At 42.9% G+C, this 27683-nt stretch overlaps 1 protein-coding gene across 6 annotated transcripts; it reads right to left on the bottom strand.

Moving 5' to 3' along the window:
* Positions 1-255: 255 nt before the first annotated feature.
* On the bottom strand, positions 256-24645 carry LOC117533513 (glycerophosphodiester phosphodiesterase domain-containing protein 5-like). Of its 6 annotated transcripts, none has more exons than XM_034197284.1 (16): positions 24519-24645; positions 19311-19525; positions 17980-18083; positions 17469-17562; positions 13017-13076; positions 12686-12784; positions 11132-11225; positions 10826-10971; positions 8171-8253; positions 7593-7743; positions 5244-5465; positions 4502-4659; positions 3837-3984; positions 3235-3317; positions 1601-1680; positions 256-536 (listed from the first exon to the last, which is right to left on the bottom strand). In XM_034197284.1, exons 2-16 carry the CDS (start codon positions 19488-19490, stop codon positions 454-456), a joined length of 1785 nt encoding a protein of 594 aa, XP_034053175.1. In that variant the 5' UTR covers positions 19491-19525; positions 24519-24645; the 3' UTR covers positions 256-453. The 6 variants fall into 6 exon arrangements, 5 of the variants coding, with proteins under 5 accessions (XP_034053175.1, XP_034053176.1, XP_034053179.1 ...); XM_034197285.1 differs by having other exon boundaries at positions 24491-24625; XM_034197288.1 differs by having other exon boundaries at positions 19311-19463; positions 24519-24543.
* Positions 24646-27683: the final 3038 nt, after the last annotated feature.

The raw sequence follows: 27683 nt of genomic DNA, 5'->3' as shown, positions 1-27683 counted from the left end.
CACCCCAGCTTCCACCCCAGCTTCCACCCCAGCTTCCACCCCAGCTTCCACTCCAGCTTCCACCCCAGCTTCCACCCCAGCTCCCACCCCAGCTTCCACCCCAGCTCCACCCCAGCTTCCACTCCAGCTTCCACCCCAGCTTCCACCCCAGCTCCACCCCAGCTTCCACCCCCAGCTTCCACCTCACCACCACTCTAGCTTCCACCACAGCTTCCACCTGTAAGCTCTGGGGATAGTTATCTAATCATCACTCAATGTTCTTTGTAAATCTGTGGAGTGATGAGGCCCGAGCCTAGACGCCAAACTCAAACTATATGCTGCTTCGAATAAACATATTAAGAAACACGTGAGTTGTCTGACTGAACTGATCAGAGTTGTTTCCAGAAGTTATCAGAGATGTTTCCAGATGTGATCAGAGTTGTTTCCAGATGTGATCAGAGATGTTTCCAGATGTTAGTGCTGCATCACGGTTGCCAGGTTGGACGTCCTCTCTGCCTGAGAGTTGATGCTGGAGACGGACCAGATGTCACTCATCTCTGAGAGGAGGAAGGCGGACAGGTGAGGGTTAAAGAAACGTTAGCTGTGTAGAAAACATTTCCACATGACAGCAGCAGATCTGCCTTACGGCCCGTCCACACTACACACGTTGCCTCGCTTTTTCGCCGAACTGAGTTGTGGGTAGCATAGCGGTCCGTCTCCGGCGTCAGAAGTTGAACAATGTTCAACTTCTGAACTTGAACAATGTTCAACTTCTGACGCCGGAGACGCCGGAGTAGCCAGCGCCAGCCAATCAAATCCCGTTTCGGAAAATCTGACAGATCAAGCCGTAGCCAATCAAACCGCGTCTAAGCTGGGAGAGATATCCCGCCGTTCATTTCTATATTTCAAAAAAAGATGGAGGAGAAACTAATTATCGCCGTAGCAAATCACCCGGTTTTGTATGACCAGACCCTCTTCACCTACCGGGATACAAACCGGAGGAACCAGGCATGGAGGGAGGTGGCAGAGACAGTGGGTGAAACTGGTAGGTTTTCGCCTGTTTGGGGAGTTTATATATATATATTGCTCCCATAAAATCCCCGGGGTTTTTGCTTTGTATGTCGGGGGCGGGAGATTCATGTGATTGGTTGTTGGTCGCGTTGCTTGAATAAAATCCCCAAGCTTCAGACACGCCCAGCTCCAAGCTTTTTTTGAAGCTGTAGTGTGGACGCTCCGTTACAGGATCAAACCTAATAGTCGCTGCAATTTAAGAGATTCATTATTTACCTGCTTCATTTTAATTCACCAAATATTTAGTTTTCTTGCTTTTTTCTCAGAGCCTGAACTTGTCAGCCGTACAAATAACCCAAAATGTCATGCTACACTATGTCCAAAAAAGTATAGTATAGTATAGTATGTCATAAAAGAAAAACTGTACAGAAAACAGAAGTCATAGTATAAAATGCATTGCAAAATAATATTAAGAGTTAATAAGAAAGTCATAGTACGATACACAATCACATGTTAAAGCAAAGTATGCCATGAACTCCTGAGTGTCTCGGATGTTTATATACATCTCTTTAATTCTTCCTCTCCTCACATTAGTCAAAAAGCAGCTCACCTGCTTTGAACTTGCTGTACGTGCCGTTATCCAGAGAGACTTTAGTGCCGGAGCAGAAAGCCAGGCCGCGCTCTCTCCACCTGCAGAACAATAAACACGAGACACTTGAACCCGATCCCACCTCCTCTCTGCAGTCTTTCTAACGAGAAGTGTAGCTCCATATAATGTGGAGTACTTGTACTAGTGAGGAATGTCATGCTGCTTTTAATTGTACTCTACTATATCTCAATATCATTTATCACGTAAAAACATTTCATGGTGCCAGCTAACAATCCAATCCACTTTATTTCTATAGCACATATTAAAAACAGAGGGTTTACCAAAGTGCTTCACAGCAAACAACATTATAATAAAATATAATATTACAATGATAGATAAAAGGCACACATAAGAATGAATACAAGGCACACAAAGGCTATGGACAGACAATAAAAGCATAACAATCGATAAAACTTAGCTCAGACTGACTCGAAAGCGAGGGAAAAGAGGTGGGTCTTCAGGCGGGACTTAAAAGTTTGTTACGTTCCCTACTGGGCTAGGGGAACCAAAGGGAAGTAACACAAATGTAAAATAACCGGGTGAGAGGAAACTGAGGTTTCATTAACCAATGATAGACAAGCAGAAAACGGGCTCACCAGCCAACTTGCAAAGTAAACTATGGTACCAATATATGCTGGAACACATCTCCTAGTAATTGACAAAACACAGGTCCCACACACATTTGACATGAGGGGGGCAGGTCGTTCCAGAGCCTGGGGGCTACCGCTGAGAAGGCTCGGTCTCCCCTGGTCTTTTTCCTTGTTTTAGGGACTACCAGCAGCAGCTGATCAGCCGACCTCAAAGCCCTTGAGGGGGTGTACACCTGTAGGAGGTCGGAGATGTACTCTGGGGCCAGCCCATTAAGTGATTTAAAAACAATAACATCTTAAAATGAACTCTAAAATGGACAGGAAGCCAGTGGAGGGAAGCCAGTGGAGGGAAGCCAGAGGAGGGAAGCCAGAGGAAGGAAGCCAGTGAAGGGAAGCCAGAGGAGGGAAGCCAGAGGAGGGAAGCCAGAGGAGGGAAGCCAGAGGAAGGAAGCCAGTGGAGGGAAGCCAGAGGAGGGAAGCCAGAGGAGGGAAGCCAGAGGAGGCAAGCCAGAGGAAGGAAGCCAGTGGAGGGAAGCCAGAGGAGGGAAGCCAGAGGAGAGAAGCCAGAGGAGGGAAGCCAGAGGAGGGAAGCCAGAGGAGGGAAGCCAGAGGAGGGGAAGCCAGAGGAGGCAAGCCAGAATTGGTGTGATGTGCTCAGGCTTGCGGGTTCCTGTAAGCAGCCGAGCCGCAGCGATTTGTACCAGCTGCAGGCGGTGCCAGCGAGGTCTTGTTTAGGCCGGCATAAAGTGCATTACAGTAATCTAGACGCGTAGAAACAAAGGCATGAATTACACGCTCAAAGTCGAAAAAGGATCAAACCGGTTTAATCTTGGACCGGTGATAACAACTGGACTCAACCACAGAGTTTATCTGTTTATCTAATTGTCTAACAATTGTGAAGATGTCCTGCTGCTTTTCCTTTGAAAGGATTAGACACACATTTACAGTGTGTTATTAGCTGTTCTAGTAAGAGTTAAGGATGCACAAACTGTGAGTTGAAATCACCAGTGGAAGATGAAGAAGAGGATGATGAGCAGCAGAGACAGCAGATCAGTGAGAATCCACATCAGGTTGTACTCCTCTGGACTCTGAGACACACACAGATACAAAAGAGAAGCGTTAAAACATACAAATCTAAATGCACTTAATGTTTAATACCATAACAACCCCAAGAAGTACTGAACATTTCATTCATTAAGGGGCTGTAAATATCAAATAGACTGTAAAGTTGTTCCTGTCGGACAAATATCGTTGATTTCAAAGTACAACTGTGCATCTAAAATGTAGTGGTGACGAGGTACACAGATGTATAAAATGGATATACTCAAGTACACATTCAGAGTACTTGTACACAGTGTGGTGAAGTGTTACCATGAGGAAGACTAAATGCACTTTTTATTAAATGGATACCATAAAAAGCAAAGTATGGACAGTACATTTATTAAGGGGCTATATGTAAATATCAAATGGATTAAAGTTATTTTGTTGGCGGACATACGTATTTAATTGTACAATTGTGCTTCAAAACTTAGTGGGAAGAGATGCATTACATGGAAATACTCAAGTACACATTCAGAGTACTTGTACACAGTGTGGTTGAGAGTTACCATGAGGAACAGCGGGGCGGTGATGGAGCTCAGCAGCTGGGGGTTGTTGGTGGTGACCGACTGAACCCCTGAGCACCAGGCGAGGGAGAAGAGCCACGGCTGGGTCACCACGTACAGGTTAGTGCTGACGTTACTCGCTGAGTACGCACTGACACACAAGAGAAGAGAACATATGATAACTGTTGGGAAAATACTGAAGGTCCTCTTCCAACATGAGAGTGACGTGATAACAAAGGTATCCCAACTGTAGCTGTGAACATGACAGGATGTGTGATGACCTAGAAGAGCATCAGGACTGTTTGAGGCAGATGATAGCTATGTGATTAACATGATGGTTCAGCCTCTATGGAGAGAGACATATGACAAGCATGCTCATTGCTGACGTGGAGCTAATCTGAAGTAAACATTGAATACTGCTTTCTATTCCTCCATGTTGTGACTGTGTAACTCCCTCTCTTGGATATCAGCATGTGAAGGACACTGTTCAGGAACTAGTTGATGCTCTGGTGACTACTTCCATTCTGGAGAGGATCACAGATACATGGATCCTGAGATTGAAGCTCAAGCCGGGGACCAGGGAGATCTTTCTAACAGGAACACAACACACACACACACACACACACACACACACACACACATACTCACACACACACACACACACACACCTGGGGCTCTGAGTGGACATGTCGCTGTAGTGCAGGTTGAGTCTCAGGATGTTGTTTCTCTGCAGATCCTCCGGGGGGAGCCGGCTGCCCGACGTCTGCTGGAGGGAAGGGTCTGAGAGATGCACCAGAGAGCGGAGGTCAGAGGGCAGCCAGAGCACCTACACACACACACACACACACACACACACACACACACACACACACACACACACACACACACACACACACACACACACACACACACACACACACACACACACACACACACACACACACACACACACACACACACACACACACACACACACACACACACACACACACACACATTATTGCAAACAAGTGTATTTCCACCTAAAAGTGATGGTTAGAGGCTCAAACTGCAGCCAGTATTTAGTCATTATTTCTGTCTTTAGCCCCCCGTCAGTGAAGCCCCGTCAGTGAAGCCCCCGTCAGTGAAGCCCCGTCAGTGAAGCCCCCGTCAGTGAAGCCCCCCGTCAGTGAAGCCCTGTCAGTGAAGCCCCGTCAGTGAAGCCCCTGTCAGTGAAGCCCCTGTCAGTGAAGCCCCCCGTCAGTGAAGCCCCCCGTCAGTGAAGCCCCCTGTCAGTGAAGCCCCCCGTCAGTGAAGCCCCTGTCAGTGAAGCCCCCCGTCAGTGAAGCCCCTGTCAGTGAAGCCCCCCGTCAGTGAAGCCCCCCGTCAGTGAAGCCCCGTCAGTGTGAATAGAGCAGGAGGAGCACTGACCTGAGAGGAGTTGATGGAGGACTCGTGGATGACCTCCAGCGTGCGGTGGATCCAGGTGTCTCTGAACGGATGACCTCTGGGGGGCCGGTAGAGGTCAAAGATCACCAGCTGCTCTGTCTGCGCAGCCAGCTGCAGGAAGGCCTGCAGGCTGCAGACGGGCTGCTGGGCGGCGCGCAGACGCTCCTCTGCAGACAGAGAGCCGGCGGTGCTGAACGGGTCGCTCTGAAAACATCAATAACTCATCAGTGATGCAACAGGGAGCACAGAGAGTGATGCATTGTGGGGGACGGGGTGTTGTGATGGGGAATTAACTGCCATTCGTCCTGTTACGCAACATGTAAAGTCAATATCTATGTTTACTATCTCTAATGTGATGTTCTGAATTAGGTTTATTGCCTCGTGTAGGGTTACACATGCAGGCAATTTGCTTTAGTGAATAAGGGTGCACATGTAAACACAGTAATACGAGTACATTTGTTGAAAAAAAGGAGCAAACTCGAATTAAAACTATTTAAAAAATGTAAAATAAGTATACAAAAAAGAAAGTGCAATAAACATGAAAACTGCTCGGAAAATGTCCAGAAATGTGAAGTTTATCTGAATTTAAAGTGGAAGAGCTGTGCAGTTATAAGAATATTAAAAAAGGTGCTGAATTCAGTCAGAAGTTTTACAAATTAAAAAGGAAAGAATGGTTAAAAATATCCGCTGTTATAAAGCAATAGTGATACACAATACACAAAGGTTAAAACAAAAAAATGCTTACATTATATTACAGTTAAACCTATACAATTATAACAGTCAGATGATGCATCATAATTATATATTTTTTTCTTTTAAAAAAAAAAGCGTATTTTCCTCTGCAGCATCCATCCATCCATCTTCTCCCGCTTATCCGTGGTCGGGTCTCGGGGGTAGCAGTTCCAGCAGAGAGCCCCAAACATTCCTTTCCCTGGCCACATCAACCAGCTCTGACTGGGGGATCCCAAGGCGCTCCCAGGCCAGCGAAGAGATATAATCCCTCCACCTGGTCCTAGGTCTACCCCTTGGTCTCTTCCCAGCTGGACGTGCCTGGAACACCTCCCTAGGGAGGCGCCCAGGTGGCATCCTTACTAGGTGCCCGAACCACCTCAACTGGCTCCTTTCGACGCGAAGGAGCAGCGGTTCAACTCAGAGTCCCTCCCTGATGACTGAACTTCTCACCTTATCCCTAAGGGAGACGCCAGCCACCCTGCGGAGAAAACCCATCTCGGCCGCTTGTATCCTCTGCAGTATATATAATAATAATAATAATAATGGGAGGGATGAAACCCTTTTTAATGCAGAGCACACAGCGACATGTGTTCTCTGCTTTTAACCCATCCTAGTACCAGGAGTCTATACTAGAAGCAGTGGGCAGCTATTGTACAGCGCAATGGGAGTGGGGGGTGTCCGGTGCCTTGCTCAAGGGCACCACGGCAGGGCAGGAGGTGAACAGGGACCTCTCCAAGTAGAAGTCCACACTCCATTTTTGAGGTCTGTTCGGGGACCTGAACCGGCGATCCTACAGCTCCCAGTCCAAGCCCGACTGACTGCGCCACTATTGTAGGTTTACACATGCAGGCAATTTGATTTAGTGCATAAATAACACACAGTAGGAGGATTACGTCTAAAATATGAAAAATTTGAAATGTTTACAAGAAAATATGAAACATTGCTGAGAAACATTTAAAAAATCTGCAGTTCATCAGAATTTAAGGTGGAAGAGCTGTGCAGTTTTAAAAGAGGAAACAAATGTAAATTAAAAGCCAAAAATGGCTAATAAAACAATTAATTCCTTTAAAATCTCACTTAAAAAGACAAAGTATTTTAGAAAGAAATATGAAAAAGGTTAAAACAAAGATTGCATAATTTATGTTACATTAAAAAATAAAAAGTATAAGAAAACGATGCATCTTTATGGTTTTATCGTTATTATTTTCAGCTTACATATGTATTGTGTGTTGTGCTTTCAGGGGCGCACCTTGAGAACAGGCAACTGCTTGGGGCCCCGGACCAGAAGGGGGCCCCCCAAAGAAGGTAGATTAAGAAGGTCCACAGCTACGACAACATGAAACACCCCTTAATTTACTGCAACGACATGTCGGGTAACCCCCTCAAGGGATCCCCATGCATAGCGCGCCGTCAAAAGCTCATAACTTCAGTTGCGCTGCTCCGCTCCGGGGGGGGGGTTCGAGGGTCCCCCAGTGAATGTTTGCCTAGGGCCCCCACAGACTCTAGAATCGCCACTGTGTGCTTTTGGTTGTACATGTTGTGTATTAATCTCAATAAAAATGTGATCACAATTAAATAAAAAAATCTCCTGAGACTCACGGAGAGGAACCAGGCTCCGGCGTTGAGGCTCTGCAGCTCGCTCCAGCTGAACAAGGAGGCGGCCGTGTTGGTTCTGTTGGGGAAGATGTGCTGGACGTTGGTGGTCCGACGCAGCGTCTGATCGTGCATCAGGAAGGGGACTCCGTCCACACTGCAACCAGGACATGATGATCGATCAATACATGTACTTATTTATCACATGTTATCAAATGTTATGAGTGAATTGTAATCTGTCGGTTCCCTTTATTTGTCATTAGTGAGGCCAATATGTCAGGGAAATCTAAACTGTATATCAATATCTATAATAAAAACGACGCATCACGGATCAGATATCAACTCTTATTTCCTATTTGGCTTTTTTCAATATATTTGAAGGCTATAACATTACTTTTTTTCAACATTTTACAAAATACTATACACTTTATTCTACTTTTTTATACTAGAAAGTTAAATTGTATTCAGAGTCTTCATACAAACAACCATTATAGTATCAACCAATGACAAAAATCATGTTATATTTTCAATAAAAGGCGAATAATCTTCCATATATGCACCACTTCAACCTGCGGCTGACTGACCTGATGGTGACGTCCGTCTCCAGACCTTCACTTCCTGTTTCCACAGCTTTCTCAAACGACATCAGAGTGTTTTCTGGAGCCAGCTGGAACACAGTTACACAAAACCCTGGATATATAAACACACCAGAAGAAGTGAAGAGGCTTCAGAGAGTCATACAAGCAGCCCTCGCCCTCCCTGATGGATATCTACAACTCGGTGAACCCACTCACTTCGTAGAGAACAGTGCAGACCCTACAGATGTATACAAGTTGATAAATCAATTTAGCGAAAATGAAGGCTATTAAAAAGTATTAAAGGGCATTTTCCAAGGTGTTACATGTTGTAGCTTGTTTTCAATAAGTATATAAATGGTCCAGAGAGGTTGTGTTCTACAGTCTGCCTGAATGTAATCATGGCGTAGGTGTGTAGTGTGATTCTGTGTAGTTTATTTATGGCATCTCGTTGGGTTTGACGTCATCTGAACAGGACATCGCACGCTCACTGCTTGATAGCGTGCGAAGGTCTGTTTACGCCGGTTGCTAAGCAACATCGTTATGGGGAAATGCAAGTTAGCGTCCAAACGGTTGGAAGATAAGGAGGAAGGACAATCAATACTGTATATAGTCAATGTGAGGTAAAGTGTGTCGCCAAGGTAACCGGTTACAACTCAAAGTGGAGATGAGGTCTTAAAATGTATGGAAAGTTAAAAAGTTAAGTTAAAGTTCCAAAAATACCGTAAATTCCAAAAATACTTAAAATTCCAAATATACTTAAAGATCCAAAAATACTTAAAGTTCCAAAAATACCGTAAAATACTTAAATATCCAAAAATACTTAAAGTTCCAAAAATACCGTAAATTCCAAAAATACTTAAAGTTCCAAAAATACCGCAAATGGTTGGAAGATAAGGAGGAAGGACAATCAATACTGTATATAGTCAATGTGAGGTAAAGTGTGTCGCCAAGGTAACCGGTTAAAACTAAGTGGCGATGAGGTCTTAAAATGTATGGAAAGGGTCTTAAAAAAGGTCTTAAAAGGTCTTACATGTGACTTCAGGACTCCTGCGTATACCCTGTCTACTCTTCTCATTGTACTTGTATAAATAACAATGAATGCTTCTAATCTAACCATCAGTAGACCCCGCTGCAGTCAGGGAATGTAGTTGCTTTCTCACTGAGGAATGTAAATATTTAAAAGAACCAAAAGTGCGAGCATAGGTGACTCCAAACAGCTGGGGCAGGAAGGATGTGAGGACAAATATCCCAGAATATGTTTGGTTTTACACTTTCTGTTTGTATCTAAACTCTACAAATCTTCCCTGTTGACGTTAAAGGGTTCAACTATTTCAGAATTATTCTATGACCTTTTAAGAGCAGCAACTTTTGCAATCAAGTCATTATGTAGGTCATTTTTTCCACGTGAATCGACCCAAATATATTCTGTGTTATCAGATGTGTGAATTTGCTGCTTTTCTTTGTGAATGCGTATGAGTATTAAAAACAACGAAAAACAATTACCTTTAACACATCACTGTGGGCTCGGCGGTGCTATGTTTTGTTATTTTATTATTTAATTATTATACAAAAAAACAAGTGATTTTGGGTTTAAAGGTCCCATGTCATGGCCATTTCTACTGATCATATTTCCATTGTTGAGGTCGACTAGAAAGAGAGTGTGTGTGTGTGTGTGTGTGTGTGTGTGTGTGTGTGTGTGTGTGTGTGTGTGTGGTCTAGCATTACTATACTTGTGGGAACCTAAATCTGTTTACATAGTCACGTGTGGGGACTGGCTTCCCTTATGGGGACAAATTGGAGGTCCCCATGAGGGGAATCATTAATTTTAGGGTGAAGAGTTGGTTAGGTTTAGGATTAGGGTTAGGGTAAGGTTAAGGGTAAGGGTTAGGCATGTGTTGGTTATGGTTAAGGTTAGGATAAGTCTCCAGGAAATGCATGTCCCCTGAAGTGATGTATACATGGTATGTGTGTGTGTGTGTGTGTGTGTGTGTGTGTGTGTGTGTGTGTGTGTGTGTGTGTGTGTGTGTGTGTGTGTGTGTGTGTGTGTGTGTGAGGAGCTCCACGGATTGGTCTATTTGGACCAATGGGTCCATTTGGGTATGGTCACGTCACTGTACCCAGGAAGAAATGTCCAACGAGGCGTTCTGGGGCAGCACAGACAGGTCTTTCCTGTGTTAGAGCTTTACTCGCTACAGGGTGTACTTTGAGGGGTTGTGACTCTGCAGACCGTCTACATGCAGAAAAACCTTCATAACAACAAGGGGACGGGTGATAACCGGAAAAGCATGACATGGGACCTTTAAGGCATACGATAAGTCATGTTTGTTTGCCTTATATTCTTTGTAAAAACATCTGTTAGTATTTTGAACATGTGGACTCTTCTTGCACTATTTGTATTTTATTTGTATTTACTTGCACATCTCCAAACATTCTCTTGTGCTATTGTATCTGTTTTGTTAGTGATGTCCTATATATATTCATGTTGCTCTGTTGGAGGAGCCTGTGACTTCAGTTTTTCATTGACATATCTACACTATAGCTCCTGTGCACATGACAATAAAGCCTTCAACTTGAAACAAAGAACATGTTGGGATAAACTAAATAAAACAATTAAGTAATAAGCTTTATATGTTATAAAGTTCAGTTTTGTTTCCCGCTCACCATGGGGGCCCCTCTGTGTCCGATGAGGGCCGGCGGGGGTCCGAGGGTCCTGACCTCTTTGATACAAGGAGAGTAGAGACCGAGGGGAACCAGATAGAGGACGGACAGGAAGCTCAGGTAAAACCCCAGGATCAGCCCCCCCCTCACTGAAACACACAGAGAGAACTTTCATTATTTTAGTATTAGTTTTTTGAGTAATATATTTATTTTTACACCAGTTAACATTTACACATGCCCAGAAATATACAAATATAAGTACATAATCATTACAAAAAGTAAATTCAAAGACCCAGATGTTCTCCTCACCTCTGCTGGTCATGCGGAAGAAATGCAGAGCGACGGGCCAGGAGAGAGCGGTCAGCAGGAAGACCCCCCCCACATGGAGGAAGGGAGCAGTCACCTGGAGACAGAGCGGCAAAATAATACTTCTGGTAGTGGGTTACCCTCGGCCTTTTTGTTTATGTCTACGATGCTGTCGACTCGCAGCTTTAGACTATTCTCAGTAAATTGTCAATGTAATAACCAGCTTTTTTTCTTTTCTCTTGTACGCCATGTCAAAGTTTCGGGTACCTACTTACTGTCTATTACATTACATTACATGTCACTTGTTAGACGCTTTTATCCAAAGCGACTTATATACATTCAGTACTGTGGACAATCCCCACAGGGGCAATTTGGGGTGAAGTTAGGGCTGCTCGATTATGGCAAAAATCATAATCTCGATTATTTGGGTCAAACAGCCCCCTTGTTCGTTCTCCCTTTTGGATATAGCCCTGTGTGACTGTTTTTATAAATTGTATTTTTACTATTGTATACAAATAAACTGTTCTATTTTTGATAATTGGACCACGTCTCTTGTTCCATGAGTAACCGAACCTGTGTGTCCTAGTGACTTAAAACTTGTCACATTTCCCTGGGTGAAATTCCCGGGGTGGCGTTGTCGGACTTAGTGGTTTAACCAAACTGTTAAATTAATATATTTATTCTGCGGCCACTGCTACAAACTTGCGATTATTAAATGCGATTATTCATTGACTTTGAAAACATCCATTTATTGGAGAAAGAAAATATGAACAGTATGTTTTTAACAGTTGATTACCCTGAACTTTAAGCATAATTCAACTGAAAAACCAAAAATAAATAAAAATTATAAAAAATAAAAATATATAATAATAATAAAAAAATTATCGTTTTATTTCGATTACGTTGTTTTCGTATATATCGAAAGTAAAAAGGTGTGGATCAGTTTTCATTTGAATTTACTTCAGCCCTGTAGACCAGTGATTCTCAAATGGGGGTACGCGGACCCCTAGGGGTACGTTGGGGTACTGCAGGGGGTACGTGAGATTTTTTTTAAAACTGAAAAAAGTTAATTAAAAAAATACCATGCATGATTACAAAAATAATCTTAGTACAATAAGTTAAATAGAAAACACAATTGTATATAAAATATTCCTAGAACCACCTCATATAAACATGTCAAATGTGTGTATTGTATAGTTTTGCATAATATATCATTTTGTTCATTGGTTTGTTAAACTTCAATTGAAAAACTCCTGGTTACATTTGTTTTCGTTATGTTATTATTTTTCATGCATAAAATAAAAATATCCTTAGTTTGTTGTAATGCATGCAATAAATCACACACTGAGGGAACGTCACTATATTGGGATTATTTATATTATATATATTTTTCGACCAAAAATGTTCGGGGTCGGTCAGGGGGTACTTGGCTGAGAAAAAGTTTGAGAAGCACTGCTGTAGACCTTCACATGTTTCACTTCTACAAACACATTTTGATATGTGGGGTTTTATTTCATTTGCACGTTTTCTTTTTAGATATTTGAGAGATTTAGAGACCTGGAAGGAGAGCAGCAGCGTGGTCAGCTCTTTGCTCCAGAGGTCAGATAACACAGCGGTCGCTACGATGGAGAACGTCAGACTCACAACGATCCCAATCTGAGGAGAAACAGAAACTTCAATCCACAGTTCATCATCGTGAGGAGGAGGAGGAGGAGGAGGAGGAGGAGGAGGAGGAGGAGGAGGAGGAGGAGGAGGAGGAGGAGGAGGAGGAGGAGGAGGAGGAGGGGGGGGGGGGATCCATCACAAAGATGTTGTTATATTTAACACACTAAATTAAATCAGTAATAAGCAGCTGACATTAGACTTTGAGTGTGTGAGAGACTGTTACCTTGTGACTCCAGTGTAAATAAAGCTTCTGACCTTCTGACAGCAAACACACCGCCAGCAGCTGCACGAGGAACACACACACAAGTTTTACTTTTTACTTAAAATAGTTGCTTTCTGGGAATTACCCAAAACAACATGTTTACCTTGAACAGCACATCACTTAAAAGCAATAGAGCCACACATCCGGATGAATAAGCATGTACGTAGTGCAGTGTGTCTGACCTCTGACCTCTGACCTCTCAGGGTTATAAAATGGACGACCTGCTGACCTGGTGATAATGTGATAAACTGAGGCCTTTACACTGAACCACACAAGGAGGCACTAACCCTGCATTCAAGTACCACCATTCTATGTATTATACCAGAAAAAATACTTTTTCCCAATATCCTGAATAAATGTTAAAGGTCCCCTATCATACTGTTTTACATCAATATATCACAGGTCTCAGATATATCCAGAACCTGTCTCTGTTTGGCTGAAACACCAAACAGATCATTGCAGCATTACCCATAATCCCCTCTGTTTCAGCCCTGTTTCCAAAGTGCTGATTCTCTGTCTGTTACTTTAGATGAAAATAAGGAGCCCCTCCCCACGCCCCTCTGAGAGAGATCTGGTTACAAATAACTCAATGGAGCTCTAGGAGGAGATGCAGGTGATAAGGGGGGGGGGGGTTACATTGGTTGCTGATTGGCTAATGGTTACACAAGCCAAAACATCGTTATGACATCACAAAGTGGCCAAAATCTGATCAGCTCATTTTCAGACAGGTTTTTATAGAAATGGATCAAAAAGAGAGAGAATCTTTGTTCCTGAAACTTTCAGAGTCTCTTTCCACAGAGGGGACACATGTTGATGAAGAAGAGACATGAAGAAGAGGGGACACATGTTGATATAGAAGAGACATGAAGAAGAGGGGACACATGTTGATGAAGAAGAGACATGAAGAAGAGGGGACACATGTTGATGTAGAAGAGACATGAAGAAGAGGAGACACATGTTGATGTAGAAGAGACATGAAGAAGAGGGACACATGTTGATGTAGAAGAGACATGAAAGAAGGGGGGACACATGTTGATGAAGAAGAGACATGAAGAAGAGGGGACACAATGTTGATGTAGAAGAGACATGAAGAAGAGGGGACACATGTTGATGAGAAGAGACATGAAGAAGAGGGGACACATGTTGATGTAGAAGAGACATGAAGAAGAGGAGACACATGTTGATGTAGAAGAGACATGAAGAAGAGGGGACACATGTTGATGTAGAAGAGACATGAAGAAGAGGGGACACATGTTGATGAAGAAGAGACATGAAGAAGAGGGGACACATGTTGATGTAGAAGAGACATGAAGAAGAGGGGACACATGTTGATGTAGAAGAGACATGAAGAAGAGGGGAACACATGTTGATGTAGAAGAGACATGAAGAAGAGGGGACACATGTTGATGAAGAAGAGACATGAAGAAGAGGGGACACATGTTGATGTAGAAGAGACATGAAAGAAGAGGGGACACATGTTGATGAAGAAGAGACATGAAGAAGAGGGGACACATGTTGATGAAGAAGAGACATGAAGAAGAGGGGACACATGTTGATGTAGAAGAGACATGAAGAAGAGGGGACACATGTTGATGTAGAAGAGACATGAAGAAGAGGGGACACATGTTGATGTAGAAGAGACATGAAGAAGAGGGGACACATGTTGATGTAGAAGAGACATGAAGAAGAGGGGACACATGTTGATGAAGAAGAGACATGAAGAAGAGGGGACACATGTTGATGAAGAAGAGACATGAAGAAGAGGGGACACATGTTGATGTAGAAGAGACATGAAGAAGAGGGGACACATGTTGATGTAGAAGAGACATGAAGAAGAGGGGACACATGTTGATGTAGAAGAGACATGAAGAAGAGGGGACACATGTTGATGTAGAAGAGACATGAAGAAGAGGGGACACATGTTGATGTAGAAGAGACATGAAGAAGAGGGGACACATGTTGATGTAGAAGAGACATGAAGAAGAGGGGACACATGTTGATGTAGAAGAGACATGAAGAAGAGGGGACACATGTTGATGAAGAAGAGACATGAAGAAGAGGGGACACATGTTGATGAAGAAGAGACATGAAGAAGAGGGGACACATGTTGATGTAGAAGAGACATGAAGAAGAGGGGACACATGTTGATGTAGAAGAGACATGAAGAAGAGGGGACACATGTTGATGTAGAAGAGACATGAAGAAGAGGGGACACATGTTGATGTAGAAGAGACATGAAGAAGAGGGGACACATGTTGAATGAAGAAGAGACATGAAGAAGAGGGGACACATGTTGATGTAGAAGAGACATGAAGAAGAGGGGACACATGTTGATGTAGAAGAGACATAAGAGAGGGGGACACATGTTGATGTAGAAGAGACATGAAGAAGAGGGGACACATGTTGATGTAGAAGAGACATGAAGAAGAGGGGAACCATGGTGATGTAGAAGGACATGAAGAAGAGGGGGACACATGTTGATGTAGAAGAGACATGAAGAAGAGGGGACACATGTTGATGTAGAAGAGACATGGAGAAGAGGGGGGACACATGTTTGATGTAGAAGAAGACATGGAGAAGAGGGGACACATGTTGATGTAGAAGAGACATGGAGAAGAGGGGACACATGTTGATGTAGAAGAGACATGAAGAAGAGGGGACACATGTTGATGTAGAAGAGACATGAAGAAGAGGGGACACATGTTGATGTAGAAGAGACATGAAGAAGAGGGACACCATGTTATGTAGGAAGAGACATGAAGAAGAGGGGACACATGTTGATGTAGAAGAGACAATGAAGAAGAGGGGACACATGTTGATGAAGAAGAGACATGAAGAAGAGGGGACACATGTTGATGAAGAAGAGACATGAAGAAGAGGGGACACATGTTGATGTAGAAGAGGACATGAAGAAGAGGGGACACATGTTGATGTAGAAGAGACATTGAAGAAGAGGGGACACATGTTGATGTAGAAGAGACATGAAGAAGAGGGGACACATGTTGATGTAGAAGAGACATGAAGAAGAGGGGGACACATGTTGATGAAGAAGAGACATGAAGAAGAGGGGACACATGTTGATGTAGAAGAGACATGAAGAAGAGGGGACACATGTTGATGAAGAAGAGACATGAAGAAGAGGGGACACATGTTGATGTAGAAGAGACATGAAGAAGAGGGGACACATGTTGATGTAGATAGAAGAGACATGAAGAAGAGGGGACACATGTTGATGTAGAAGAGACATGAAGAAGAGGGGACACATGTTGATGTAGAAGAGACATGAAGAAGAGGGGACACATGTTGATGTAGAAGAGACATGAAGAAGAGGGGACACATGTTGATGTAGAAGAGACATGAAGAAGAGGGGACACATGTTGATGTAGAAGAGACATGGAGAAGAGGGGACACATGTTGATGTAGAAGAGACATGAAGAAGAGGGGACACATGTTGATGTAGAAGAGACATGAAGAAGAGGGGACACATGTTGATGTAGAAGAGACATGAAGAAGAGGGGACACATGTTGATGTAGAAGAGACATTAGACATGAAGAGAGGGGACACATGTTGATGTTGAAGAGACATGAAGAAGAGGGGACACATGTTGATGAAGAAGAGACATGAAGAAGAGGGGACACATGTTGATGTAGAAGAGACATGAAGAAAAGGGGACACATGTTGATGTAGAAGAGACATGAAGAAGAGGGGACACATGTTGATGTAGAAGAGACATGAAGAAGAGGGGACACATGTTGATGTAGAAGAGACATGAAGAAGAGGGGACACATGTTGATGTAGAAGAGACATGAAGAAGAGGGGACACATGTTGATGTTGAAGAGACATGAAGAAGAGGGGACACATGTTGATGAAGAAGAGACATGAAGAAGAGGGGACACATGTTGATGTAGAAGAGACATGAAGAAGAGGGGACACTGTTGATGTAAGAAGAGACATGAAGAAGAGGGGGACACATGTTGATGTTGAAGAGACATGAAGAAGAGGGGACACATGTTGATGTAAGAAGAGACATGAAGAAGAGGGGACACATGTTGATGTAGAAGGAGACATGAAGAAGAGGGGACACATGTTGATGTTAGAAGAGAAGAGAAGAAGAGGGGACACATGTTGATGTAGAAGAGACATGAAGAAGATGGGGGACACATGTTGATGTAGAAGGAGACATGAAGAAAAGGGGGACACATGTTGATGTAGAAGAGACTATGAAGAAGAGGGACACGTGTAACATGAGAGAGGGGACACATGTTTATGTAGAAGAGACATGAAGAAGAGGGGACACATGTTGATGTAGAAGAGACATGAAGAAGAGGGGACACATGTTGATGTAGAAGAGACATGAAGAAGTGGATTCTGCACAATAGGTGACCTATAAAGTATGAAGTGTTCTCCTCACCATGAGTACGGTAACGTAGGTGAAGAAAGCTGCAGCGACGACCAGCAGGACCAGAGACCAGGGGAACCAGAAGCCCAGGGTACTGAAGGTGAACCTGCAGGGGAAACAGAGGAGAGGTCAAGAGGTCAAGTACGTTGAATTCATGTAGCTACAGAAGTTATCTCAGAACAAATTAAGCAACTATCAGGAAATGTGTGGTGGAGGTCCAAATGAAATTCCAGTTTGGAGATAGGAATGGTTTGGGGCAAAGAGTGCTGGGTATAAGCATATATACCTCACAAAGAATCGACTGAAATTCATATGATATACCTTTTAAATGTATTTAAATGAATAACTCAGCTAGAAACATCTGGAGGGCCAGACCAGCATAGACAAAGTGTACAAACACAGCAGCACATGTGACTACACATCAAATCCTTAAATACTGCACGATAACTGCCCCCAGCTTCTTGCTTTGTTGAGTGTTTTCCATTTGCTTTTGTGTGTGTAACGTCAGTGTCATTTCACCCACCAGTCAAAGTCATTGTAGTCGTTCTTAGCCTGTCCCCAGAAGTAGAGAAACACCAGCGTTAAGCAGAAAGCTGCAACCAGCAGAGCCAAGCAGACGCCTTCCAGCTGTACGCAGGGAAGACACCATTTAAATGAAACTAACTTTTAATAAAACACATTTATTGCCACAGAAAGTAGAAATGAATATACATGTTGTTGTGTCTCTACTGGGACATGTCTCCTTGTGCTGCAGCACCTCTTTTCACCCTCTGTCTGAAACCAGAGCCCATTCTGCTCTGATTGGTTAGCTGGCCTGCTCTGTTGTGATTGGTCAATCGCTTAGAGATGTCCTGCCCCTTAGGCTATCACATAGGAGCGCTAGCCAATAGAAGCGTGAGTGTTCCTTAGTGATGTCACTATGTTCCAGATCTTTAGGATTTGTAGCCTTTGCAGACCATTTACATGCACACAAACCTTATAACTCACTACAGTAAAGGGAAACCACGCTTTAGTGACTGTTCGAGCCAGTATTTTCTTTTTATAAGAAGGACCACTTAATCGTGACGTCTGTAGTCAACCAGAGTATAAAAGACTACAATTCCCACGGTGCCTCCTCTAAAAGTGACGGGCAACCTTAGAAAGACGTCGTCGAGGAACAGTTTTTAACCGTTCGATTACCCTTTAAGTTATACGAGCCTTAACAAAGAAAGAAAGCAAGAAAGAATACCTAAGTTGTTAGTTATTTTATTTGAGTTTTGCCTTGACTATTGTTAAGGCCTCTTTTCTTTGTTGCATGTGTAAAAGTATGTTATTATATTTTTGAGCAAACCCACTGCATAACATCATCCAAACCATCGGAGGCCAAGCAACTCATCAACTGCAAGGGGGGCACATACAGAACAAACGAGGTGATGGATATTTCCTAATAAGTTAAGTTATAAATTAGCAAAAACTATCAAATGTAGGTTTGATACTTGAACATGCTTTAAGAAAACCAACAGCATTCATCACAGCCCTCGATAGGGTTTCATTGATTTTGTTACAAAACGTGTTGCAGCTCATTCCTTAAAACAGAAGCCTCAGATTTCTTATTAAGGGGAAATATGACGGGTATATTTCAAGCTTGTTATACAAATAAGTTATTGGGCTTTTTTTTCAACTAAGATTTGTTAGAAAATGTTTTAAACTTGAATTGATTTGAAAAGTGGGCCATATTCCATTATACTTTTGGACTTTGATGAGGGCCAATTCAAAAGTGTGGACACCATGGTTTAAGGCATCTAGTGGCTTGATAGAAAAATAAGGAATGAAACCCCCCCCCTCAATGACTCCTACTCCCTCTCCTTGCCTCACCTTGTTGCAGCAGCAGTCCTCCGGCTGTTTCCTGCTCCTCTCTCTCCTCTCTCTCGTCCACCTGCAGCCATACAGCCCCGACAGACAGGAAACCAGCGTCCGGTGCTCGTAGCGCCGCAGCAGCTGAGCTCTGAGACCCTGCAGACGCCCCACCTGCAGCGGGGAGAACGAGGACGCCATCACACACACACCTCACATCCTCATCGCACACACACCTGAAACACAGAAACAGAATACTTGAGTACTTATTTACCGTTTTCTACTTCTACTCAGTGGTGAGAACAGCATTCAAATAGAAGTACTATAAGTAATACTACTCAAACATTAAAAAACAAAACTTGGGAGGATATCAAAAATATAAAATTCCTTTCTCACCACTATAGTCTGCCTCTTCCAAAATAGCCAGTACATAAGATGCCCAACTGGATGGCAAATCATGTATGCATCGTTCATCTATAAGAAACTGATATTGCAAAACTGGAAAGTAAAGAAGCACCTACTCTAATGGGAGGTTTGGTCAGTGTGTGTTTGTTTTGAAAGAATGAAGTATTACTTGGTACTATCTCATTTAAGACAAGTTTTGTTGCCAATGCATTTCTTGGTGTCGTGAAATATTGAATGTATAATACAAAAAATTGATTAAATTATGTAAGGTTTTTAGATTCCAATTCATTGTCTCACAATCAGCTAGTTATTATAAACCAAGTTGTTCTTGTGTAAAAACTGTTGGCTACTTTAGTTTATGACAAAGGTCTTGTGTCTTTCACTGCACACATCTTAAAGTTTAAAGGGAGGCGTGTGGCGCAGTGGTTTAGTGCGTCGGTGTTCGGATCAGGGGAGCACAGGTTCAAACCCCACTGCAGTCGTTGTGTCCCTGAGACACTTCACCCCAAAGTGCTCCTGTGGGGATCGCCCACAGTATTGAGTATGAAGAAGATTGAAGGTTCAACTTATTGTCGTTACGTAGTACAGGACGGTACTATGTAACGAAACCTCTGCATTTGACCATTACATTACATCACATTACATTGCATTTAGCTGACGCTTTTATCCAAAGCGACTTACAATAAGTACATTCGACCAGGAAGACACAACCTTGAAGAAAACAGAATCATATAAGTACATCAGGTTTCATAGAGCCAAACATTTCAAGTGCTACTCAACTGGCTTTAGGTAAGCCAGTCCTTTATTAGTATAAAAGTGCTTCGTTAATAGTTCTATCGCTCGAAGTGGAGTCGAAAGAGATTAGTTTTCAGTTTGCGCCGGAAGATGTGCAAGCTATCTGCCGTCCTGATGTCAATGGGGAGCTCATTCCACCATCTTGGAGCCAGGACAGCAAACCCACGTGTTTTCGCCGATGGGAACTGGGGTCCCCTTCGCAGCGAGGGCGCAACGAGTCGTTTGGCTGATGCAGAGCGTAGTGCACGCGCTGGGGTGTACGGTTTAACCATGTCCTGGATGTAGGAAGGGCCAGATCCATTCGCAGCATGGTAAGCAAGTACCAGTGTCTTGAAGTGGATTCTAGCAGTTACCGGAAGCCAGTGAAGGGAGCGGAGGAGCGGAGTGGTGTGGGAGAATTTAGGAAGGTTGAAGACCAGACGAGCCGCTGCATTCTGGATGAGCTGCAGAGGTCGGATGGCACATGCAGGTAGACCAGCCAGGAGGGAGTTGCAGTAGTCTAGGCGTGAGATGACGAGAGCCTGGACCAGAACCTGAGTCGCTTTCTGGGTCAGCTGGGGACGTATCTTCCTGATGTTGTAAAGCGTGTATCTGCAGCAAGCGGGTTGTAGCAGCGATGTTTGCAGTGAAGGACAGGTTGTTATCTAGGGTCACACCCAGATTCCTTGCAGTCTGAGTCGGGGAAACAACTGAGGTGCCGATGTTGATTGTTAGGTCAAGAGTGGGACAATCTTTTCCCGGGAGGAAGAGCAGCTCAGTCTTGTCAAGGTTGAGCTTGAGGTGGTGAGCAGACATCCACTGAGAGATGTCAGCTAGACAAGCAGAGATGCGTGCAACGACCTGGGTCTCTGAGCGGGGAAAGGACAGAATTCATTGGGTGTCGTCAGCGTAGCAGTGGTAAGAAAAACCATGCGGGCTAATGACTGATCCGAGCGAGTTTGTGTACAAGGAGAAGAGGAGGGGACCAAGAACAGAGCCCTGAGGGACCCCCGTAGTTAATTGACAAGGGTCGGACTCTGACCCTCTCCAAGTCACCCTGTAGGTACGGTCTTTCAGGTATGAGGTGAGGAGGGAAAGTGCAGAGCCTGAAACTCCAAGTTTTTGGAGAGTGCGAAGGAGGATCTGATGATTCACCGTGTCGAATGCAGCAGACAGGTCCAACAGGATGATGACAGAGGAGAGGGATGCAGTTTTGGCAGTGTGCAGTTCCTCCGTGACAGCAATGAGAGCAGTTTCTGTGGAGTGACCTGCCTTGAAACCAGACTGGTGCGGATCCAGAAGATTGTTCTGATGGAGATAACAGGAGAGTTGTTTAAAGACAGCGCGTTCAAGTGATTTAGACAGGAACGGGAGGAGAGAGACAGGCCTGTAGTTTATAACATCTGACGGGTTGAGAGTGGGTTTCTTTAGGAGAGGGTTTACTCTTGCCTCCTTGAGACTGTTTGGAAAGCGACCAGAAGTTAGAGAAGTGTTGATGAAATGGGTGAGAAACGGTAGAATATCAGGAGCGATAGTCTGAAGGAGGTTTGAAGGGATGGGGTCCAGAGGACAGGTGGTAGGGCGGGCAGAGGTAATGAGGGTAAGAACCTCACTTGGAGAGAAGAGGGGAAAAGGAGGTTAGTGTGTTGGTGGAAGGAGGTCTGGTGACCCAGCGGTGAGTAGAGGTGAGTCAGAAAAAGAAGAGCGAATATCATCAACCTTTTTTTCAAAGTGGGTAACAAAGTCGCTTGACAGAAGTGAGGAGGGGGGAGGAGCTTTTGGAGGGTCCAAGAGGGTGGAGAAGATGGAAAATAGTTTTTTAGGATTGGAATAGGAAGATTGGATCTTATCTTGAAAGAAAGTGCTTTTTTGCCTGAGAGATTGAAGCAGAGAAAGAGGAGAGGAGAGCTTGATAGGTTAGGAGGTCGTCACGGTGTTTGGATTTCCACCATTTCCGCTCTGCTGCCCTAAGGACGGTTCTATTAGCACGCAGTGCATCATTTAGCCAGGGAGCAGGAGGGGACTGACGAGCCTGCCGAGATGTGAGAGGACAGAGAGAGTCCAGAGTGGATGAGAGAGTAGAGAGGAGAGTTTCTGCAGCAGAGTTTGGAGGCAGGAGTTGGAACGAATCAGAGGAAGGGAGGGCTGAGAGCACCGACGAGGCAAAGGTAGAGGAGGAGAGGGAGCGAAGGTTACGGCGGAGTAAAACGAATATAATAGTTTTTTATGGACAACTTTACCATTCAATCTCGTCCAACTGATCTTGCAGCTGTCACTCCTCGGCTCTTGGTAGTTCAGGCATTTATCAAACCTGGCAACTCCGGGCTTCCTGGCAGCTGTCAATCAAAGTCCAGTGGCTCCGCCCCAAAGTGTCAGAAACTTTTCACGCGCGCGTAGACAGACTCCGCGAGCGAGTGAGGCTGACACTCCCGCGAGGGAGCAAGAGGGCTGTCTCTCTCGCGAGCGAGCGCATAGCCGCTCGCAGGGGTTTAATCTGCGCGCGAGAGTCATTTTATGCGCGTGTAAAAGCACATTTTCCGCTCGTGAGTAGCTTGTTTTACGTGCTAGAATATTGACCCAAATCTGACTCCATACATTTGGGAGCCGAAACAGCCGGCGCTTTAAGAGAGCCGAGCGAAATGATCCCCCCCCCCCCCTGTTCTTGGAACAGGAATTCTACAGTGAATCTCTTTCCAGCTGCTCTTCTCTCAGTTCCCACAGAACTAATCTGCTTTTCCTCCTCACATGTAGAAGCTCTTGTGCAACTCAGGTGTGTTTCAGGTCATGATCTTTACTGGGGAACAAAGGACAGCTCAGATTGTTAATCCTCTTTTAGTGGGTTTCTTTGTGCAAAACACTGAAGTGTACATACTGAGTTAATGTAGGTAGAAAAGTTAGCATTAATCACTGTTAGAAGAAGTACTAAGGTCCTTTACTTAAGTAAAAGTACATATACTATGGCCTTAATTAAAATGCCCCACTACAAGGAAAAGGCCTGATTTCAAAATGTTTCTTAAGTAAAAGTACAGAAGTATCAGCTAAATGTTCTTCAAGTCTTAAAAGAACTCAATATCAGAATGGATCTTTTAAGTGATATATGATTATGGTTAATATGATCCTGTTGTAAGAACAGTTTGTCAATTTGCAACATATATTATATATATATTAGATGCATTAAATACTGTGTAGATTAGTAGTACAGTACTACACCATATCAGCATATCATGTGTTATTATGTGTACAAAGTAACTGTGCGTGTTACAATTAATGTAATGGAGTCAAATGTATGAGATTTAACTCTGAAATGTAATGCAGTAGAAGTACAGAGTAGCATTAAATGGAAAGTAAAATACAAATATGTCAAACAAAGTACAATACTTGAGTAAATGTCCTTAGTGACTCTCCAACACTGGCATTATTCCAGCATGCAAACACCTGTATTTGTACTTATGTTGAGGTAATTGTGTATTTGTGCTCTGCCTACCATGGTGCACCTGTTGTGACGTATTAAACATGTATGAACAACAACCATCCATAATTAATGAGTTGCTGTACTGTTTCCAGTCTGACAGAAACACACCTGTTAATGTGTGCTCTTTAATAGAGCAAAACTTCCATGTTATTTTTGATATTATAATTATAACACGTAAATGTTGCTTTGCTTATCGGCATACTTAGAAAAGCATACGAGTATACCACCTTGTTGTTTTGAAGGTGCACATGTGTATCCTTAAAGGTTGCATATAATGGAAATCACAATGTGCACATGGTTTGTAGCTTAATTCATGTGTTATATTGTGAGCCGAATTAAAGTATTCATCCTAATAATTCATTAAAACAGTTAATATTGTACATATAGCTATCCACCTTGGCGAAAATACAAATTAGGCAATTTCTATACTGAAGTCTGGTGGCTTGCTTCACATAAAAGAAAGAACGGGACCTGATCATCACCAAAACACATCGTTAACAAAGCAGCTTCAGAACATGAGATTTCACTAAAGTATAAATATGTTTAATACCAATATGTTTGGTGGGTTGTTGTCTTACCTCCAGGTAATCCTCCGGGTTGGTTCTGCTTCCCGACTATCGGCAGAAAAGTAGCCGCAGATCGCCGTTGTTCTCCGGCCAGCAGGATCACAGCAGCAGGTGGCCTCGGAGGATGATGAGGGTCAAGTTAACCAGAGTTACTAATAAGGGTACCGGAAGTTCAATAGTTTGTATCTATAATACGAAGAGATTTGTATTTTCCTCTTTATAATAATAACTAAAAAATCATTTGAATACATTTAAAACCCTACTATTCTATTTAGTCAGGATATTTTTTTATTACGATTCTTTCCTATTTTATTATTATGTTATCTCTTAGTTATGTACAATTTAGTCTTTTGTTATTTTAACACTTAATTCATTGTACTTAGGTTGTAACAATTAATGTTATTGTTATTTCTTATAAAACTTGCTTTGCTGTATTTATGTTAAAACATTGTATTCAAATGTATTTTATAATTACTTAGTGATTTTATTTAAGTTGTAAGTCTTTACTATATCTATTTTGTATTACCTAAATGTGTTGTTTTTCCAGTAGTCAATTATATTGTATATTATTGTAATTGTATAACTTAATATAGTGTTTAAGTGCATTTAATTTAGAGTATTTTAGACAAAAAAATTGTTATTGTTTGTGTGTTTTGTTTATTACTTGATTATATTCAATTGTTATTTTATTAACCACTGACTTTATTGTATTGAAGTTTTAAGATGTTATCCTATTTTATTGTTATTTATTAATATACACATTTGTTGTGTTTACGTTGTTAATACAATATAAGTTTTATTTTGAAAATCAAAGCGGATTTGAATGTAGGCCTATATTGTAAACACCGTGCTGCTTTACATCATGTTCCTGTTGATGCGCCTCTGGTCTGTATCAGCCACCTGATGCCACACTGATGCAACACACCGTGTTTAACACAGGTATTTTTATTTTATTTACAACTTATACACATTTGTATTACCTTATTATTATTATTATTATTATTATTATTACTACTACTACTACTTTTACTCCACTACATGTATTTAATACCTTTAGTTACTTCACAGATGTGGATGAATGATGTGAAATCTAATCAAGTGTTAAATCAGACTTTAGTTCCACCTGGAGTAAATCCACCAGCTACCCTGCAGTATACAAAGCCATTCAAACTAGCTGCACCTTCACCAGCTTTGAGAACACTTTCATGATCAATCATTATAAAACATATCATATATAGTATTCTGAAACGGACCATTCTGCACAACGACTACTTTTACTGTCGCTACTTTCACTATATTTAGATGATAATACTTTCTACTTTTACTTGAGGAACATTTTGAATGCAGGACTTTTACTGTAACAGAGTATTCCTACACTCTGGTACTTCTACTTTTACTCAAGATCTGAGTACTTCTACTTTTACTCAAGTACAAAATCTGAGTACTTCTACTTTTACTCAAGTACAAGATCTGAGTACTTCTACTTTTACTCAAGTACAATATCTGAGTACTTCTACTTTTACTACAAGATCTGAGTACTTCTACTTTTACTCAAGTATTTGATCTGAGTAGGATACTTCTACTTTTACTCAAGTCCAAGATCTGAGTACTTCTACTTTTACTCAAGTACAAGATCTGAGTACTTCTACTTTTACTCAAGTACAATATCTGAGTACTTCTACTTTTACTACAAGATCTGAGTACTTCTACTTTTACTCAACTTTTACTCAAGTACAAGATCTGAGTACTTCTACTTTTACTCAGTCAAGATCTGAGTACTTCTACTTTTACTCAATTGTACGTTCCCTATTGGGCTAGGGGGACCAAAGGGACACGACACGACCAGATTGGAATTGGTATGTGTTACCGGTGGTTTATTTGTAACCAAAACAATGAACACAATAATATACGAACAGCCTGGACCAACAACGGACCAAACTGTTACGATTTAACAAAAGGAGAACTCCAAAAGAGAGTTATGATACAAATATACACAAATGCACAATATGATACAAAAGAAAGAAAGTACCTCACTTCTAAAGTGGAACAAAACACTAAACAAAATGAGGCGGTGTGGGAACACAGCGGTGGCTGGTCAACAGGCGCTAATCACCTGGGTCTAAGCAATACTTCCACAAATGCTGATCGACAGGCGCTAAACTAACCTGGGTCTAAGCTGTTTCACAATGTCAAGAATCCTAAATGCTGTTCTACAGGAGCTAAGCAACCTGGATCTAAGCAATACACACACACAAACCCTATACTAAACACAGAACACTACGACACACTGCTAATCAGTGTGCTCGCGCAGAAACCCTACTGAACACACTGCTAGGCAGTCTAACGAGGCACAGAATACACACTGCTAGGCAGTCTAACGAGGCACAGAATACACACTGCTAGGCAGTCTAACGAGGCGCAGAATACACACTGCTAGGCAGTCTAACGAGGCACAGAATACACACTGCTAGGCAGTCTAACGAGGCACAGAATACACACTGCTAGGCAGTCTAACGAGGCACAGAATACACACTGCTAGGCAGTCTAACGAGGCACAGAAGTACACACTGCCCTAGGGGCAACCACATAGGTTCTAACGAGGCCCACAGCATACACACGCTAGGCAGTCTAAGGAATCACAGAAGATGCACTTGTCACAATGAGAGGCTTCTGTCACACAATACACTACAGAGCCTCCAGAATGATGTCCGTGCCCGGCCTTTGTACTCCTCCCCCGGATGACGTGGCAGAAGCAGGCGGGGATTGGGTGACGTCCGTCCAATCACCGCGGATGTTGCGAGGTCGGAACGGCCAATGACAGCAGAGGAACTGCACAGCTCATTTACATACCCACACACAAGCAGAGTTAAGGGCATAACGAAAGTAGTTGACGGCTGGTTGACTGCAATTAAACAGTCTTACAAGATGGCTGATGGTGTGTGTTATGGCTCGGTAGCTCCCGATTCAAACCACCGGCCTCGACTAAAACCTACAATATATAAGACTGTTGACGGCCTAGTTATTGTAGAGGATGAGTTACTCAACTTCCTGGCGGTTAAAATTAAAACTATGACCCAGGACGAGCTAGTCCTTGTAGCCTCTAACACCTTCGATTCCGAATGGATCGAGACTTCTAAAAAGACGTTGTTTGAACTCTGTCCTGAAACCAAGCAGCGG

Source organism: Gymnodraco acuticeps, unplaced genomic scaffold (genome assembly GCF_902827175.1).
Source record: "Gymnodraco acuticeps unplaced genomic scaffold, fGymAcu1.1, whole genome shotgun sequence".
NCBI classification, from domain to species: Eukaryota; Metazoa; Chordata; class Actinopteri; order Perciformes; family Bathydraconidae; genus Gymnodraco; species Gymnodraco acuticeps.
Note: the sequence above shows the minus strand (reverse complement) of the source record. Positions and strands in the feature narration are given on the sequence as shown.

Excerpts from the sequence above, each read along its gene's own strand:
- LOC117533513 (XM_034197284.1), bottom strand. The coding sequence starts at position 19,490 with ATGGCGTCCTCGTTCTCCCCGCTGCAGGTGGGGCGTCTGCAGGGTCTC. Across the intron at positions 17,563-17,979 it reads GACTACAATGACTTTGACTG|GTTCACCTTCAGTACCCTGG; the intron begins GTGGGTGAAATG and ends TTTCCCCTGCAG. Across the intron at positions 4,660-5,243 it reads CCTCCATCAACTCCTCTCAG|GTGCTCTGGCTGCCCTCTGA; the intron begins GTCAGTGCTCCT and ends GTGTGTGTGTAG.